Here is an 18,537-nt window from a genome sequence, read left to right as displayed (position 1 = left end):
AATTGTTTTCTTTTTAAAAATTAAAAAGTTTAATTTTAAAAAAAATTAAATTTCGTTTTTTTCTTCTTCTAATTTTAAGGTTATTTTTGTCTTATTAAAAAAATTATAAAGTTATTTTCATCTTTTTACTGGCCTTGAAATATTGACAATTTTTAGCGGTTTAAAAAGCTTTGTCCAAATTCCAATTGAAAGCTTGGGAGTAAATTTGTGTTAGTTTGATAATTACGTGGACTTTTCCCTATTTATTTTCTCCACTTCTTCTTCTTCGACATTGCTCCTTCGAAGCTCTCTCTCTCTCCTTCTCCGGCACTGTGTAGGGTTGCAACTCTTCATTCTTGCGACCTTGTCTCCCTCATTTGGTGGAACTTCTGAGGTACCCAGATTGTGCTACTCACCAGCGATGATTATTGATTTGTTTGGATGGATTTTGATTATTTAGCCCCTTAAATCTTTCTATCTATCTGGGTTTTCACGTTTGTCTTCATTGCTCTCTTGTTTTTATCATACGGTGAATGCTACTTCCATTTGCTTTTTTTTTTTCCCTAGTTGTTTCGGGATATAAAAAGATAACCCATGATTCCTTTTTCTTTTCTTCTTTTTTACGGTTCTCTTCGGTTGATTTGGAGTTTAAATCGAATGTTGATTTTGGGGGTTTTGTCTTGGGTTGTTTTTTCTGGGTATCAGCCAAAGGATGGTAGAACTTGGTCGGGTTGAGACTTGAGAGGGGATTTTTCCTTTGGTTGTTCGGTTGGGTGTTGCTTGGTGGGGCTTTGGCCGAACGGTGATGGTGGCTTGTTTTGGGGTGATTTTCGAAGAGGTAGAACGGTCTCTTCAGTGATTACTTATTGGAAGCAGTATTTTCATTGTGTGTATCAAAAGTTTGGGCTACTATGAACTGGAAAGTGCGTTTACTTTTTGAAAACAAAAGGATTTGAAGGGTTCTTCTTTTTTATTACATCCCATTCTATGAACAATGGAAATGTTTTAGTTGCCCTGCGACTATTTATGGTCAAGTTCGGTAAACTGCAAGTAGTAGGAATTTTGGGTGTGATTTATTTGTTGGTAGGCTTCATTCGTGTTGGTTTTGAGAATGCTAGTATCAGAATTTAAATTATTTGGGGCATTAATGAATGTATCAGAGATTGGTGAGGATTTAGTGAGGATTCACAGCTCTTTTGGGGTGTTTTTGAGGTTGATATTTATGGAAGGTTTGAGATAAGTGGGTTTACTGATGAAGTAAGGGATTATTCCTATGGAGTTTGATTTGCAACAATGATTTGAGCATGCGATCTGTTGCTGTCTCATTGGAAAAGAATATTATATGATCTTATATGAACTGCTTTATATGTTGCTGTAATAGACCCTGATTTATATGAAAGCTTTGTTTTAATAATGTGTATGATATTGGATGATTAAGTACCAGTGCTAATTTCAGTTTATAGTAAGAAATATGTCTTTTAAGTTGTAAATGAGTAATGGGCTATGATTTCTTGCATCCTTATCTATATGAATCCTGTTAGTATTGGAAATCCATCATTAAGGTGGACTGAAACTGATGGTATGAGCCTACATGTATTTTCTTATTCATCCAAAAAATACTTAAATGTTTGATGCTACTGATTTTAGAGTTTGACTTCTTTAGAAACTCTTAATGCTTGTACAGTGTATTATTCGCTATACATGGAATTGTGGGATCAACTCTTTCTCATCTCAAGCAATATATTCCGAGCTTATTCTAGGTAGCAAAACTTGCACCCTTAGTTATCTTTCACTTTTTTCCCTCGTTCACAAATTAATCAATGGGATTTAAAATTGTTATTCTAATATACAGATTGGTTTTATATGCTTGAAAAATCTTGACATAATCTTTCATACGGGAGTGAGAGATTTTGGGAAATGCTCCTTAGGTAAATTATACTTTTTTATATTCCACATTGGAAGCACATCGACATAATTTTTATAGTTACATTTGAACCGCATCTAGATGTGTCAGTGGACGGAGTATATGTTTATTATAATTACTTATTTTTGCTGATTTTGCAATACTGTTTTGATATATGACAAATATTGCTTTGGCATATATAATTATTGAAGACCATAGTTGCATCATATTCCTCTACACTACTGTTTTGAATTTATAGATAAGATTTTTTTAAATATAATTTGACTATTGTTAGCATTGTTCAATGTTTTTAACGAGGTTTAAAAAGAGTTTTTTTTATATATATATGTTATAAAAGTGAATAGTATTTTTTATGCTCCACAGTTAAAAAGTGTTTTGTATTTTAAAAAATATTTTATATTTTGAATGATTTATTAATTATTTTTGGAAAAATGTATTTTGGTTTTGAAAATAAAAATTCTTTTCAAAATTGAAGGAAGCCAAAGAAAAAGAAAAGACGAGGACAAGTGTGAAAACTAGTGGAAAATGGACGAGCAGCCACAACAACCGAACCCAAGTGAGCGAAAGCAGTCTCTTGTTGAACCACAAGCACAGCAGCAGCCAGCTCTTCATCAGAGCGACGCAGACGAAGACGATGAGAACGTAAAGCAGCTCAATGAGTGTTCCTCTCTCTACTTGTCCTTGCAGGTAATCTAATCCAACCCCATAATATGTATATATATATTATCAATATGACTGATATGAATAACCTATTTGATCATAAAATTTGCAGGACTGTCTTATTAAAACTGACAGGAATTGGAAATCTTGCCAGATAGGTATGCACTTTAGTCTCTATCTCATTCTCTAATTTGTTTTTACTTTGGTTTAGTTTTCTGTGTTCAGCGGCTTATATTGTATTCGGGTCCTTGGGATTTTTTTCTTCAAATATTTTACTTTCTAAAAAATGCACAAGAAAGCATTTTTTTTTTTTTGGTTAAATTTTATTGTTGAAAGAGTGAAAATTTAATCTTGAAATTTTTGTTGGATCTCTTTGCTTATATGCGTATGCATGTATATCCGTTAATTTTAATGAATTACCTTTTTTTTTATATGACGAATTGTTGAATTTCTTTTGTAATTCTTTGTTGTTGAAATATTTGACAGAAGTTCAAGCTTTGAAGGCATGCAATGAAAGAAGAAAAAGAAAATGACAGAGAAATTAGGGTTTTGCTTAGAAGGGCTAAACTCTGCAGATTGCCATCTTTACCATATGTATGAAGTTTTGGTTTATGTAGTTGATTGAGCATGACCATCTCCGATGTTCTTTGAGTTAAAAGTTTTTGTTGATGATTCTTCAACAACATCATATGGTGATAGATTTCTCTAACCACTTTGTTTTCTCAGAATCACAGACAGTTTGCTAGATTGTATTCAGTTCAAAAGGCAATTTAAAGGAGCAATGAGAAAATACTTGAGTATTCATGATTATTTTTGCGTTTATTTGCTGTGAGAGTGTACCACTTGGCCTAAGATTTTCAACGAGATATGAGAAAATAGAGCTTGTGGGAATTAAGGAAGATAGAGTTATGCTTATTTGTTCACCAATTTTACTTTTTCATGACACGAATCCTAATTTCTATTGCAATTGCTAAGGATTAATAATATCATGAATGGGCTTTGTAGGACTTAATTTTTTTGCATTATGATGTTTATAGCTTGGGATTGCTTTCGGATTAGGATTCTGATTTTTGTAATTCAGAGTGGGTATTCGGGTTGACCATGTTGACCCGTCAACTCGTTTAGTTAATCAGGTCACTAAACGGGTCAACTTGTTAACTCATTTAGCTTAAACTCTAACTCTATAATTTCGTGTCGTGTTCGTGTCAGACTCGCGTGTCATATCAAAAATTGTCAATCCTATTGTTGATACATTATCTTTTTTTTAACCCTAACAGTAGTGAATGAAGGAAATTTTATGGACCGACTCCATTGTCGCCACCCCATAAGAACTACGAGATCACCCAAAGGATGCCTTCATCATCTTGGGATTGTAAATTGGTCATAGAACCTTGTTCGATAAGGTTGGGCAACAAGGGTCAAAGGCTCGAAAAAAGGCAATCGCCATAGATGACGTGGCAAACATTTAGAAATTTCGCCTAAACAGGTCGCACGAACGAAAGCCACATGTTGACACGATCCCTTAAATGCTCGGCCGTTCCAATGTTTGTTGTTAACAACATAGCCGCTTCGATTAAAATGGGCATTGGCCAGCAAATCATAGCAAACCATAGTAAAGTAAGACAAGCTTTCATTAATAGGGTTAAATACCTTAAAGCAATCAAAACAGATTTCAAAAAGGTAACAGTAACATATAATTGCATGTTGACCAAAAATAAGGTGTGTATTAGGAACAAAAAGATGTCCAAGTATATTCCTTGTGAAAAGAATGGTACAAGAGAGAAAAAGACATGCTTTTGACTTTGAAGTTTTGTTGGAGAGAAAAGGCTCAAATTAGCTGCGGCCTTGGGCGGGATAAAGTGGTTTAATTGACTTTACCTTTTCATTATTTTTAATATATAACTAACATTATTAGAAGCTGTAGGATACTAGGACGAGTCAATTAATCTAAAAAAAAAAACTCTTTTGCCTTGTTTTAGAGACGGGAGGTTGAATCCCCTTCCCCTTATTAGGAATAAGATTAATGCAAAATTCAGCGAATGTTGCCATTATTATGTTTGGTATAGGATCCTCTCTATTTTATTTAATGAAATAAATACTATTTATTTTAAATAAATACTATCCATTTTAAATGAAAGGTCATGATTTAAAATTGATACATCTATTTGTGTATATAAAGTCAATGTTAGCACGTCCGTTAAAAAAATTATATAATGTGAAATCATGTATATTACTAAATGTATCAACTTTAAATCCTGACCATAAAATTAATAGTATTCATTTCATTTGAAATGGAAATAATCCTATTCCATTATGTTTTTTTGGTTTCCCTTTTTCACAATAATAATAATAATTGTTGTTGTTGCTGTTATTATTTTAGAAAGTTGTGAAAACAATTAGATTTTTGATAAATAATGAAGTTTGTCTAATTTTGGTGTTACTCCTTAATAAATGAAGATATTTACTATTTATAGAAGTTATCATACAAGACCTGGTAAAATTAACTAAAACCAAAAATAGCGCCGGGGTAGTTTGTTATCACGCCAATCGTTACCTTGAAGGTTTTTCCAATATAAAAGTTCGTTTGATCATATGTTGTTGCAAATTAAGAGTGCATTTTGAAAGTAAAAAATTGAGGAAATGTCTTTTTTTTTTTAAAAAAAAAAAAAAAAAAAAAAAAAAAAAAAAAAATCAAATCGAATGCAAGGAAGTGTTTTTAAAAACATAAGATTTTAAAAATGAAACTATAATTTTAAAAACAAAATCACAAATTTATCAAATAATTAAGTATATTTTTAAATTTTTTTTTGTTATTATTATTATTTTATAAGTATTTGATCTATTTTCTGAAGTGGGTGCAAATTAAGTTAAAATAAGACTGGCGTCATGTTCCGTGCAGCTTGTATTTGACTCAACTTTTTTTATTTTTTATTTTTTTTTGTTGACATGCCCACGCAAGAGGGAAAGTGGAAATTCGAATTAGTGACCTTCACTTCATGAGGCGTAGTCCTCAACCGATTAAACTACACTTTAAAAATCTCGACTCAACTCTTATTTAGCCAACATTATTATTATTATTATTATAATAGTTCTTCGGGGGTATGTCTAATTAAATAATTTTAGTTTATAAAACAGTTCAGATCTGGAATAATATTTTAATGACTCGCCAGCAATATTGGATCACACTACTGTCTTTTCCCGACTACTTCGGGCTTCCTTCATGCTTTCTCTAAATCTTTTTCTGAATGTTTTTATTAAAGTTTTAACAATTTTTTTTAGTCGGTGTGACAAAATTAAATCAAAATATATAAAGGCTGGGATGAACTCATTACTCATGCATCATGTGACTGTGAGCATGACTTCATGTATCATGCCTGCCCTATATACAGTCCATGACTCCATACATACATACATACATAAACTATATAGTAACAAATAACAGTCATTATAATCTTTCTTTGGAATAGTAGGTAGCAGGATTAGATCAAATTAAGTATTATTATAAGGTGACAGTAGTTCAAGAGTGATGCAACAAAGCTTCACGCTCCAAAAGGTCAATTTTCTTGATAATATTCCCGTGCATGCATTAATTCCGAGAAAATCTAATGCTGATCGAAACAACCAAATGATTGTTTTAAATAATATTAGATGAAATAACAAAGATATTTAACAATTATAGCGACCGTCAGGCCTAATGCTAATAATTATTTTAAACTCTGACTTTTCGGGTTATTTTTCATTTCAAATACGATAATTTACTTATTGTCTAGTTCATCCTATTATTTTTTAATTTTTAGTGATGCAACATAAATTGAGATGCTTTTCTTAAAACAATTTTAAGACTAATAAAATGGAAAAGCCCGCGTACAAGGGTAAAGTGTACAATTATGAATCTAATTCAATAGGTGAGACTTTTTTAAAAATGCAATCCCAATCAAATGTAACCAATTGTATTAAGCAAAGGTCAGCGTAATTTGAGCACTCATTCGTAAAACATAAATTTTAAAAGTGGGAAAGATAATTTTAAAAGAAATTATTATGGTAATCACATTCTAGAATCTAAATGGCGTGGTAAAGACGTCAAAATGTTTTCCAATTACCGCTAGTTAGTAGTTACTTACTTACTTCCCAAGTTTTGAACAACTGGTCACGCCTACATGAGCTCGTGGTCGTAGTCAACCTACGCTCTCTCCCATTGGTCCCCAGCCTAAAGTTTTCCCTTTTGACTTCCCCACCCTCCACCAATCCAATGCAAAATTTGCTACGCCCTCGAAAGTCGAATCACGACCTAAATGGTCCGAATATTCCAATCTAGAAAAAACTTGATTCCCACGCTCATACAAGGCAAGTGCGAGCAACTTGCTCCCAAAGCAACAAATCGTGAGCCCGGATTCCCGCATCCGCGCGTGACCCGCCATTTTTAAATCAGCGGCTCATCCAGGTATCAACTTCATATTCAGCGGCTCATCCAGGTATCAACTTCATATTCAGCGGCTCATCCAGGTATCAACTTCATATTCAGCGGCTCATCCAGGAATTAGCTTCATATTCAGCGGCTAATAAGTCACTTTCTTTTTGCCCAAGGAAAAATCCTTCCCTTCCAAAAAAGAAAAAAGGAAAAATCCTAAATAATTCACCAACGTGTCACGTGACACGTGACAAGCCCACCCACCGGTTTCAGACCTTTTTCCCGTTAAATACAACCCCCAAGTTCCACGGTCCATCCTGCATTCAATCTCTGTGTCTCTCTCACACTCTCAGTCCCAATCTCAAACTCTCTTTCCAGCGCTAGCGCTAGCTCTACCAATCATCATGGGTAATCTTTGTTTTTTCGCGTTTCCTTCATTTTGATGAAATTCATTTCTCTCTCTTATTTGGCCTTGTGGTTTGTTTGTTTGTTTTGACAGCCTCAGACAAGAAGATCAAGATCGGAATCAACGGTAATTTTCTCCGATCCAAACTATAATTTTTTTTTTTTTTTGTTACTGTTTTGTTTGGATCATTTTCCGATGAGCTGTGTTTGAATATGTAGGGTTCGGAAGGATTGGTCGTTTGGTTGCGAGGGTTATTCTTCAGAGAAACGATGTTGAGCTCGTCGCTGTTAACGATCCCTTCATCGCCGTTGACTACATGGTAAAACAAATACCGTTCGTATTGTTAGTGAAAACTTGGATCTGTGAAAATTAGGGTCAAATAATGAGTGTATTCGGTAATCATTGTGATGCAGACATATATGTTCAAATACGACAGCGTTCACGGGCATTGGAAGCACTCTGAGTTGAAGGTCAAGGACTCCAAAACTCTTCTCTTTGGCGAGAAGCCCGTCGCTGTTTTCGGCATCAGGTAAGGGTTACCGGCTGTTTTTTTTTTTTGGGTGGGGTGAGAAATGGGGGTTGAGAATCCAAACGGTGACTTTTTTGTGCGGTTGATTGCAGGAACCCAGAAGAGATCCCATGGGCCCAGGCTGGAGCCGATTATGTCGTCGAGTCTACTGGGGTTTTCACCGACAAGGAAAAGGCCGCTGCCCACTTGAAGGTTTGCTCTTTTTCTCTGTTATCGATTCTTGCTTTTGAGTATTATTCGATTTGTTTATGTTTTATCATGAGTACGATTCAATTGGTTTTGTTTAATGTATAGAAAGAGAATAAGAATCGGGGTTGATCCAATGGGTTTGTCGTCGTGGGTTTGTTGACTTTGGTTGTTTTGGTGATCAGGGTGGTGCTAAGAAGGTGATCATTTCTGCTCCCAGCAAAGATGCACCCATGTTTGTTGTGGGTGTGAACGAAAAGGAGTACAAGCCCGAGCTTGACATTGTTTCCAATGCTAGCTGCACCACCAACTGCCTTGCTCCTCTTGCCAAGGTTTGTTTCGAAATCGATTTATATGGTCATGACCACATCTCGTGGTTGTATTTTTTGGGTGATTGTTGTGATTAATTCTGTCGTATGAAATTTATGTACAGGTTATCAATGACAGGTTTGGAATTGTTGAGGGTCTCATGACCACCGTCCACTCCATCACCGGTGAGTTGTTGGCCATATAATCATCGTTCTGTTGGTCTCATTTTTATTATTATTGTGATATGGGGTTGATTGTTGTAGTGATCCTCGGTTGCTATGTTTTGTGATTCAGCCACCCAGAAGACTGTTGATGGCCCCTCAAGCAAGGACTGGAGGGGTGGACGAGCTGCATCATTCAACATTATTCCCAGCAGCACCGGAGCTGCGAAGGTAGTTAATTACTTCTTATTTACAATCTTGCTTGCTGTTTAATGTTGGTGTCCATAATTATCTATCGCAATTTGTATTCATTTTTAGGAGTGTATAGCTCAAGATTTGGATCAATGATTTGATAGTTTTACTCTATTTAGCAGCGTGACTAATTGATTAGTGTTTTTGTGTTCAAATAGGCTGTTGGAAAAGTTCTTCCCGTACTTAATGGCAAATTGACTGGGATGTCCTTCCGTGTACCCACTGTGGATGTTTCAGTTGTTGACCTCACTGTCAGGCTTGAGAAGAAGGCAACCTATCAGCAGATAAAAGATGCTATTAAGTGAGTATTGGAGTATTGTTCTTTTATCCTTGACTTCACAAACGTTATTGTATTGAACGAGTATATAGGGAATGCTTTCTTATCATACTTCGTGAAGCAAGTCTTCTAACATTCAACTTTTTCGATTTGTCAATGATCAGGGAGGAGTCCGAGGGCAAGCTTAAGGGCATTTTGGGTTACACTGAAGATGATGTGGTGTCTACCGACTTTATTGGTGACAGCAGGTAGATTATTGTTTTTAATATAAAATATTCTAGCTGTTTGGCTTAGCTTATGTTTTGCAAGGATCCATCCTTATATGCTACAATCTAAATTTCATTTATTTTGTCATATGGTTCGTACCTTTTCTTGAGAATGAAGCCATAATTCTACACAACCATGTTACACTTTTGTTTGTAGAGCCAGTAAATGCGATTCTACAGCAAGTATCCCTTATGTTTTCCCAACAAGATTTTAATTTTTTTAAAACTGAATTCAGAAGTTTAAAGATGGTTTTGTTAGGTGTTTTTTGTTTGTCTTCTTGGAAAGCATTGAAATAATTATGTACTGAGCAATTATTTGGCACAAGATTTTAATTTTTTTTAAACTGAATTTAGGAGTTTAAAGATGGTTTTGTTAGGTCTTTTTTTTTTGTCTTCTTGGAAAGCATTGAAATAATTATGTACTGACTCTACTGAGCAATTATTTGCCATCCATATGTTTTTGTTGTCAATGTCTTAGTCTGGAAATCAATTAGTAACAGAACTTCTAAGCATGTTTTCTTATATACATCATGCAGGTCTAGCATTTTTGACGCGAAGGCTGGAATTGCATTGAATGATGGCTTTGTGAAACTTGTCTCTTGGTATGACAACGAGTGGGGCTACAGGTAATCCTATGTTTTTCCCTATATTTTACACACTAAGATGGTCCAGAATAGTGTTTTAAATCTATAATTATGCCTGTGTCATGTTGACTTGGTTTTGATTCTTTCAGCTTCCTCCTCTCCTTAGTCCTTAGATCCCTTCACTAACACCCTTTCTCTCTCTCTCTCTCTCTCTCTCTCTCTCTCTCTCTCTTTTTTTCCTACAGTACTCGTGTGGTTGACTTGATTGCACACATCGCATCTGTATGTTGAAGCTAAACTGGATATTGAAGGCAGCAGCTGTTGATGTGTTTGTTGTGTCTACGGTTTAGTTATGGCTGTACTCCATTAGGAGTTTGGAATAAACCTGAGTCTTATTATTGGTATTTTTCTGTTTTGACTGCTGCTGGAGGTGGCTTTTGGTCCTTAGGGAATTTCCTTTCGTTTTAATTAAAAGAAAATGCATATTGGAACAGCATCAGCTAAATATAAGCATTAGAGGGTTTTGATCTTTATGAATGTTTTGTATTTTTCTTTCATTATGCTCCTACTTTTCAGTATTCTGAACTAATTATAACTGCACCAGAGAACATTTGAATTTGGGCTTCTGCGGCAAGCTAGCTTACTTGAGGTATTTCATGCAATAGGTGTATGAGTGATTGAGAATATTGATGGACTTATTTTGAAACGAACCATTAGAACGTATTGAATGTGGAATTCAAGCAAGCTTGATTGAGAATGAGGGCCACCTACCTGCCAAACATACTTCATTAGTTCATTCAATTAGGTCACATGGCTATGAGGGAATTGTGAAGGCCCAAGCAGCCGAAATGGAGTGCGACAATTAACCCCCCGCCCTATTGATGGCTCACTACAAATATATCTTAAAGCAATCCACCTGGGTGTACTAGGTCCAGTACTCCTTTCAATGGATATGCCGTATGCGAAAGAGGGGAAAGCCAAGGCGGCTAATATTTTACTACGTGACAGAGAACCTGTGGATTTGAAAGATGTACAAGAATTTGCATTGGCCACACAATGTCTGAGACTGAGACGGAGACAGAGACAGAGCAACGGGCCACATCAATAATAACCTGCCTCTGTTTCCACAACGACAATGAAGAAAATAACAAAAATAATTCATTTCCCATGATAAACATCCTTCTATGGCTAAAATAATAACGGGAGAAATTATTATGGATTATGGTCTCAAACAAAGAGAATCTCAACCTTATATGTCAATTAGTTACCCTTATAAACATGAGAGAGAGAGAGAGAGAGAGAAACTTCCTAGCACAGCAGCTTATGTAAGAAACCTAGCATTTCTCTATGCACTTTATTCATCCAAGAAAAAAAAAAAACAAAAGCATTTAAATCAAAGCCTCAATCAGAACTATAAAAAGAAGAATTAATATGTTGTCTGGACTCTAGAGAGAAGGCGAAGCTTATCTCTCTAAAATTTTTCCTGCTAGTTTGCTGCTGGTGCTCCCTCCATGGGAGGGAAGCTTTATGCTTCCCTCTCCATCGTTTTCTGCTATGCTTTCACCCTCCCCACAACTACCCAACATCCCACCAACCCATACCCAAATAAGATTGAGAGCTTTCTCTCAAACCATGCCGGCTTTGCTCCGGTTCCATAGAGCCGGCTTTGTACCGGATTTATCTTACCTATTTCCAGTTCTTCTTGTTCTGCTCTCAACACAGAGCTCACCGGTTTATCCCGCCTCCTTCCACCGTGTTTTGTGCATTTTTTGGTTGGGTTTTTGGGTCGACATCTTAGGATTTAGATCTACACTTCCCGGCCAATTTTCACACTACACGCGCCTCACCAGTGGGTTCGCCGGCGTCCTCCGAGTCCGTCAACGGTCGTCGTGCCCCCCACCGCTGCCCACTTGCCGGAGCGTCTTCTACACGCGCCAGGGATCTTCCTGGCGCGTGTGGAACACGTCTCCTCCCGCCGCCTCTCCCCACCGCGTCTTGCGGCGTACTTCGGCGGCTCCTACGTCTCCCACTGGCGAGAGGCCTTCCTCTGGCCGCGCGTGGCTCTCACGCGCCACCAGAGGTGGCTCCCATCCCCCTCCCCTCCGGGCCTCTGTTGTTGGTTTTTTACTTGCTTTTGTATTGTTGTTATGTTTTAGTATTGTAACCTTGATTTTTTAGGCTTATTTGTTGTATCCCTTTCCCCCAGTTTACTCCTGTGTTTGTGTTTGGGTCCTTGTGACTCAATACACTTGTGATATCACCTTTATTGGTGACCCCGGCTTTGAGGCATCAGTGCCTCGAGCCAAAGGGCCCGCATCTTCGAAATCATTACCCCCGCGTACTTTCATTCTTAGTTTTAAATTTGGGTTGTCCAACTCCTCCTGTTTTTGTTCTTTTATTTTTTCTTTGTAATAGTTTCTGATGTACTTAAAAAAAAATAATAATAAAAAAAAAAAAAAATGCCTCAATCAGAACTAAAGGAAGATACGATATAGCAGGTGGTTATTTTAAAATTTTCAATCCCCTGGAAAATTGTTTCTACTATTTATTTATTTTATTTTATTTTTTCTCTTGTGGTGGGCAGAGCAATTACCAACCAAAGTTGCAACTTTTAACATGTCTAGAAACAACAGCAAACTGATGTCTCAAATAAATTCGAAACCAATGAATAAGAAAGTAACGACAATACAAAGAGATAATTTTTTATTTTTTTGAAAAATAATAAAATATGTGTTTGTGGCACAACAATTCACCATTTTTATTATTATTATTTAAGGAGTAATGCTGTTCAGTATACACCTACACATTTTTATTTTGCTTTTATTACTTGGCTGATAATTGATAGGACGAACTTTGAATTTTATTAATCTAAAAATAAAACAAAAGTTAATTGACACTGGCATCATTAAAATTAGATAAAAGTAAAATTAAATAGGTGGTGTACATTTTTCTTCGCAATTTCTTTTTGACGAAAGATCAAAGTATTTCATTGATAAAAGATTACAAGCATAAAATTCTTATATCATAAAACATTAAGCTTTGCAAAATCATAGTTGCATAGTCATAGATACAAATACAATTCTTACAATAAAGTGTTATCTATGACTTTTATTTTGCCACTAACCCGTATATAAAAATAGTTAAAGAGCAGATTTGCTCCGAACAGACTAGATCTAAGACAATGATAGCTAAATATCCTTAAAAAAATTATTTAAACTGGCTGTGAGAGATAACCCCTTCATGAGGCCAGATCTAAAGATAAAAAAAATTCTTATTCAAAGCAAAAATACAACCCGCAAACAGCAACAGCGGCTTGGGAGGAGATCGATGGCATAACATGGAGGTAGACGACGGATGCATAGCTGAGAGGCTGAAATTGCTGATTTGGTATAAGAACACATACAAACAAAATAAAAAACCAAAATGAGAGAGAGAGAGGGTGGGCGGGGAGTAAAAAGGAAAATAGAAAGGAGGAGGAATCTGTAAGTTTAGGACCATTTACTTTTCTTTTTGGGTTAAACACCTTATTAGTACTTGTGGTTTAGAAACTTTATTTTTTGCCCCATATGCTTTCATTCGTATCACATATGGTACCTATGATTTGTGAAAAGATGAAATTGGTATCTCTATTAGTTTTTCAGTCAAAAAATTAACGGTTAGACATGCAGCAACTCCTGAGAGTAGACACGTGTCATAATGTAAAAAAATTAAAAAACTTTAAATAAAAAACTTTAAAAATTAATAAAAAATTGAAAAGAATAAAACTTTTTAAAAAAGTATTAAAATATTTTAAAAAAAGGTTAAAAAAAAAGGAAAAAAAAAAAAAAGGGTGGCTGAGCCACTCCCAATAGCCAAAGCCAGCCATCCCCTTGGCCACCATGGCTTTGGCTATTGGGGGTGGCCAAACCATCCCCAAGGACCATGGGTTGGCCGGCCTCTTTTTTTTTTTTTGTCTACAATTTTCTTTTAAATTTTTAATACTTTGATTTTATTTTTTTAAGTTTTATTATTTTCAATTTTATCAGGGCTTTCCACTTGTGCGACGCGGAGCGTTTCGAGTGGCAGTTGTCTTTCTCTGGAAATTTCTTCACGATTCAAACACGAATTAGGAACGTAAAAGAATTGGTTTCAGTTTTTGTTTGTTCGGTTGCTGAGAAAATTTTGGCAATAAAATAAAGCGAAGCTGTAGACCTTTTATTTAGGTTTTGGAAGAGTGAGTGAGAAACTGATTTGGGTTTCCAAGTATTTCTGATAAAATTTCACCCTCAAGGATTCACTTGGACGGCACTTCTCCATGATCTTCCATGTTGAGAAATTCGCTAAACACATTCATAACCTTGTCGGTCCATCTATATCGTCTCGCGCTCTTTATTCATGTCTTTCTACTCCGTTGGAGTCGAAAACATTGTCCGATCTTGACATTGTCATCGCTAACATTCCTGTTGGAATCAGCGAAGTTGAAGTTGTTCGGTCGCTCTTGAATGATCAAGCATGTAATAGCATGGAGTTGTCCTCTGACCTTGTTGATAAGTTGCTTCATAGGTTTAAGGATGATTGGAAGTCTGCGTTGGGTGTGTTCAGATGGGCAGAGTCACGGTCGGGTTATAGACACACACAAGAAGCATATGATATGTTGGTGGACATATTGGGTAAAATGAAGGAAATGGGCAAGATGAAAGCTGTTCTGGAAGAAATGGGTCAGTGTCAGCTTGTCGGGCTTAGCACTGTAGCGAAGGTGATGAGGAGGTTTGCTGGTGCAGGGCAGTGGAAAGAGGCTGTGACGACGTTTGATGAGTTGGGATCTTTGGGGTTGGAGAAGAATACGGAGTCTATGAACTTGTTGCTCGACACCCTTTGCAAAGAGAACAAGGTTGAGCAGGCGCGCGAGGTGTTCCTAGAGCTCAAGTCACATATTTCACCGAATGCTCACACGTTTAACATTTTCATTCATGGTTGGTGCAAAGTGAATCGCGTTGATGAGGCGCATTGGACGATGCAAGAGATGAGGGGGCATGGGTGTCGCCCTTGTGTCATTAGCTACTCAACAATCATTCAGTTCTATTGCTGGCAATGTAAATTTTATAAGGTCTATGAGCTGCTTGATGAAATGCAAGCTCAGGGGTGCCCACCGAATGTTGTTACTTTCACCACTATCATGTGTTCACTGACAAAGTCGGAGGAGTTTGAGGAAGCGTTGCATATTGCTGACAGAATGAGATCAGTTGGGTGTAAAGCTGATACGCTCTTCTACAATGCATTGATCCATACTCTCGGGAGAGCTGGCCGTGTAGAGGAGGCTGTTCGTGTTTTTGAGGTGCAGATGCCCAACACTGGGGTCAGCCCAAATACGTCAACCTGTAATTCAATGATTGCTATGTTTTGCCATCATGGTCAGGAACAAAAAGCCTTGAATGTCCTCAGGGACATGGAAAAATCAGACCTTTGTAAGCCTGATGTTCAGACATACTACCCATTGCTCAAGGTGTGCTTTAAAACTAGGAATACGGACAGTTTTTTGAGTAAATTATTGGATGACATGGTCAATAAGCATCACCTTTGTCTTGATATATCAACCTATGCACTTCTAATTCATGGGCTTTGCCGAGCAAATAAATGTGAGCGGGCTTACTCACTCTTTGTGGAGATGATTGGTCAAGGGATAACTCCTAGATATCAGACATGCCGTTTGCTATTGGATGAAGTCAAACAGAAGAACATGTATGATGCTGCTGAAAGGATTGAAGATTTAATGAAAAAGTTATAAGTTGTTCAAGTAACAAGCATGTCAAGGTGAACAAGTTATACTTATGCTTTTGATTCAGGTGCTCTTTGGTCTTCAGGTGTCAATGCTCTTTTTCAGAGAACATAACATATCAACTTCCTTGTACTACAACATACCACTAGCTATACTCTGAAGCAGCTTCGAAGTTTTGACTAATTTGAAGTCTTAAAATCATTATTGGTGATCTGGTATTGACTGGTATTGATCTTTAAGGTCTGGAGATAGTAAACAACTCTTAATAATGTAAGCCTTGAATTTGCCATAGAAGACATGATTCCAAAGTGAAGCAGGGAAAATTCTCTTTAAAATGATTTTGTTGTTGTAGATGTTAGATATTCCCAGAAGATAGGACATAAATAATGAAATGTACCTGCTTCACATAAAAAACTGCTTGCCATACCTGTGATTGCTTGGCTTTACACTCCTGTGTCAGACTTGGTCAAACCATGCAGTCTAAAAATACGCCATTGCTAACTTGTGATGAGTTTTAGATTTGTGTTATAAAAATGCTGTATTTCTATCATTATGTAAAGCTACATTTCTTCTTATGTTGCAAGCAAAGAGAATTGGCAGTTTAGTGTAATATCATCAAAGGCATATTGACAAAGCAGGCAAGACCGCAGGACATCTGCCATCACTGACAGTAATCCAAGTAAGAGCTTTGGAGGGATTGGGATTGTGCATGTAACGAAAGGCATTAATACTCAGCAGGCTGCACACGAAGTCAAGTTCATCACCATGGTCTTAATATCCTTCAATTGTGGGACATATTAAGTTCCATGTTTTCCCATGTCACCTACTTGACAAATAACTTGCATTTGGTGGACTGAGAAGGAAAAGCATTGCCTTTTTTTTCCTCGTGGAGATTTTTAATTGCATCTGCGTACAACTACTTGAGGATTCAGCAAACCATCTTAATTGGAGTCACAAATGATCATCATAAGACTGTAAGGAACATTCTCCTATTTGTTTATCCTGATATATGTTCATCAATTCTGAATGTTAATGGGAGCAGAATATGGTTTCAGTTTTTTTGTTTTTTTGGCAGGGTGGTTGTATGTGTATGGTACCATTGGTTGTTTCTGAGCTGCTGTTGCAGAATCTATTGATGTCTTGCAATTTATTCATGCAATTTTGCGCACTTCATTTCCCTAAGTTCCTATCATCTCTCGTCTTTAGACAATGGTATTCCTGCAACGTACCCCTCCCTCTTTCTGTTGGTTATGATTTTCAACTTTTTCCTGTTTAGTGGTGTTTATGCTCTCCAAGAAAGAACATGAAAAATGTTCTAAAGGTTTCCAAGTAGAAAAAAGGAAGGTAAGAAGCTTTTGTGCGGAGTGGTTTTGATTTTCTGCTTGAGAATGAAAGGGTTAAAGCCATAGAGATGGTGCTTTCTCTTAATGGAATAGACTCTTGGGTGTATGATTTCATTTGAAAAGTCGCGAGAATGATTTCTGTGGTGCAGTCAGGGAGACATTATTATTAAACCTGATTTCAAATTAGACACTGCAACCATTAAATTAGGGAGCTAATTTTATTGTTATTTGTTATTTTCTGATATTTAAGAAGCTGCTTTTGGGAAAAAGCTCACAATTACTATTTTGGTAGGGACCTGGCAGACCTGCATTCCATATTCTTATGAGAGAACATAAGCTTTTCTTTTTCGTGAGTAATATGAAAACTTTATTAACACAAGGAGAATCCTGAGTATGCAGGGTAGTATATAAAGGAGTCCCCAAAAGAGAAGGGTGAAGGAGAAATTCGATCTAGTGGCATCCACTTCATGAAGCATAGCTCTAACGGATTGAGCTACCCTTTGGGGTTTGACGAGCTTTATTATTTGATCATTGGCTTAGATGTATGAAATTGGACAGTCGAGCTCGGTATCTCACCGATTGGCTTAGATGTATGATGTTGTGGCAAAGCATAAATCTTTTGGGTTTTTTGCAATCTGTTTTAGCAATAGACTTAAAAGAGTGCGATGGCAATAGAGTGTTTTTTCTACCTTGTTGGGGAAGGTCTTATGTGAGGTCAATTCTAATGAGTAATAATATTTAGTACATTGTCATATAAACTTATTAATGTGACAGTAAAATCAACTATTGGTTGGGGGGGGGGGGGGGGGGGGGGTGGTCGTGTGGTTTGAAAAATGGAAATATTTTGGCTTGTTTTGTCTAGAAGTTACCTTTTTATTTAGTATATGATGGACCTGTACCAACTTCACATGATAATCAGATAGTGTGGCCCTTTTGAGGATGTTTTAGTGAATCCTATGCAGTAGTTGATCCAAACTGAAATTTATGATTTAGACCCTAAATTGATAAGCACACAATTACCGAGCCAATTTTTACAGCGATGAAACTCAAAATCCAAGAAAGTAGTAAAATAGTAAAAACAAAGATTTTGGTAACAAATTAAGTTTAAATATTTTGAATGACTTTTCAAAATTACAACTATTTCAGGGGCTAGTAAATTCCAAAAGTCCTTCACTATTGAAAATTTACATTAATGATTGTTCTTACTTACAAAATTTTGTAACTCTAAAGGCCCAATCTTGTAATCCCGGTAAATAACACTTTCACCTCTCATCACAATGGCTCTAGAACATCTAGCATTCTTTTTCACTGATAACTCTAGTGGAGAAAACAAGTTTTTTTAAGCCAAGATCGGCTATGGAAAAAACGATCTGCCGAAATTTCGTTCGAACGAGATCAAAGGTTTTACAATTTTAATCCTGTGGCATTTGAACAAACTCAAACAACACTCCAATTGGAGCATTCTGTCGTCCTTTCGTTTGAACAAACTTCGAATGAA

The 18,537-nt window shown here is 36.4% G+C and overlaps 3 protein-coding genes across 4 annotated transcripts; all 3 read left to right on the top strand.

The window, feature by feature from the left end:
* The first annotated feature begins 212 nt into the window (after positions 1–212).
* On the top strand, positions 213–3,365 carry LOC133858485 (uncharacterized). 2 transcript variants are annotated; one of them, XM_062293961.1, is made up of 5 exons: positions 229–373; positions 1,664–1,739; positions 2,379–2,590; positions 2,676–2,721; positions 3,050–3,365. In XM_062293961.1, exons 3-5 carry the CDS (start codon positions 2,429–2,431, stop codon positions 3,094–3,096), a joined length of 255 nt encoding a protein of 84 aa, XP_062149945.1. In that variant the 5' UTR covers positions 229–373; positions 1,664–1,739; positions 2,379–2,428; the 3' UTR covers positions 3,097–3,365. The 2 variants fall into 2 exon arrangements, with proteins under 2 accessions (XP_062149944.1, XP_062149945.1); XM_062293960.1 differs by lacking the exon at positions 1,664–1,739 and having other exon boundaries at positions 213–373.
* Positions 3,366–7,253: 3,888 nt separating this feature from the next.
* On the top strand, positions 7,254–10,474 carry LOC133865269 (glyceraldehyde-3-phosphate dehydrogenase, cytosolic-like). The gene is made up of 12 exons (XM_062301648.1): positions 7,254–7,379; positions 7,471–7,503; positions 7,596–7,696; positions 7,791–7,906; positions 7,999–8,098; positions 8,278–8,424; positions 8,526–8,586; positions 8,696–8,793; positions 8,973–9,115; positions 9,256–9,339; positions 9,894–9,983; positions 10,187–10,474. Exons 1-12 carry the CDS (start codon positions 7,376–7,378, stop codon positions 10,230–10,232), a joined length of 1,023 nt encoding a protein of 340 aa, XP_062157632.1. The 5' UTR covers positions 7,254–7,375; the 3' UTR covers positions 10,233–10,474.
* A 3,481-nt stretch (positions 10,475–13,955) lies between these two features.
* Positions 13,956–16,750, top strand: LOC133865259 (pentatricopeptide repeat-containing protein At3g04130, mitochondrial). The gene is made up of 2 exons (XM_062301637.1): positions 13,956–15,731; positions 16,286–16,750. The coding sequence occupies exon 1, from the start codon at positions 14,236–14,238 to the stop codon at positions 15,703–15,705; it is 1,470 nt and encodes a 489-aa protein (XP_062157621.1). The 5' UTR covers positions 13,956–14,235; the 3' UTR covers positions 15,706–15,731; positions 16,286–16,750.
* Positions 16,751–18,537: the final 1,787 nt, after the last annotated feature.

This window comes from Alnus glutinosa, chromosome 1 (assembly GCF_958979055.1).
Source record: "Alnus glutinosa chromosome 1, dhAlnGlut1.1, whole genome shotgun sequence".
NCBI lineage: Eukaryota > Viridiplantae > Streptophyta > Magnoliopsida > Fagales > Betulaceae > Alnus > Alnus glutinosa.
This window is presented reverse-complemented; position numbering and strand designations above follow the sequence as displayed.

Bases quoted from the DNA above. Each gene is read 5' to 3' on its own strand.
- LOC133865259 (XM_062301637.1), top strand. From the start codon at position 14,236: ATGATCTTCCATGTTGAGAAATTCGCTAAACACATTCATAACCTTGTC.
- LOC133858485 (XM_062293960.1), top strand. From the start codon at position 2,429: ATGGACGAGCAGCCACAACAACCGAACCCAAGTGAGCGAAAGCAGTCT. The intron at 2,591-2,675 runs GTAATCTAATCC...TAAAATTTGCAG, and splicing joins CTCTCTACTTGTCCTTGCAG to GACTGTCTTATTAAAACTGA. The intron at 2,722-3,049 runs GTATGCACTTTA...AATATTTGACAG, and splicing joins TTGGAAATCTTGCCAGATAG to AAGTTCAAGCTTTGAAGGCA.
- LOC133865269 (XM_062301648.1), top strand. The intron at 7,907-7,998 runs GTAAGGGTTACC...GGTTGATTGCAG, and splicing joins GTCGCTGTTTTCGGCATCAG to GAACCCAGAAGAGATCCCAT. The intron at 8,587-8,695 runs GTGAGTTGTTGG...TTTGTGATTCAG, and splicing joins CACCGTCCACTCCATCACCG to CCACCCAGAAGACTGTTGAT.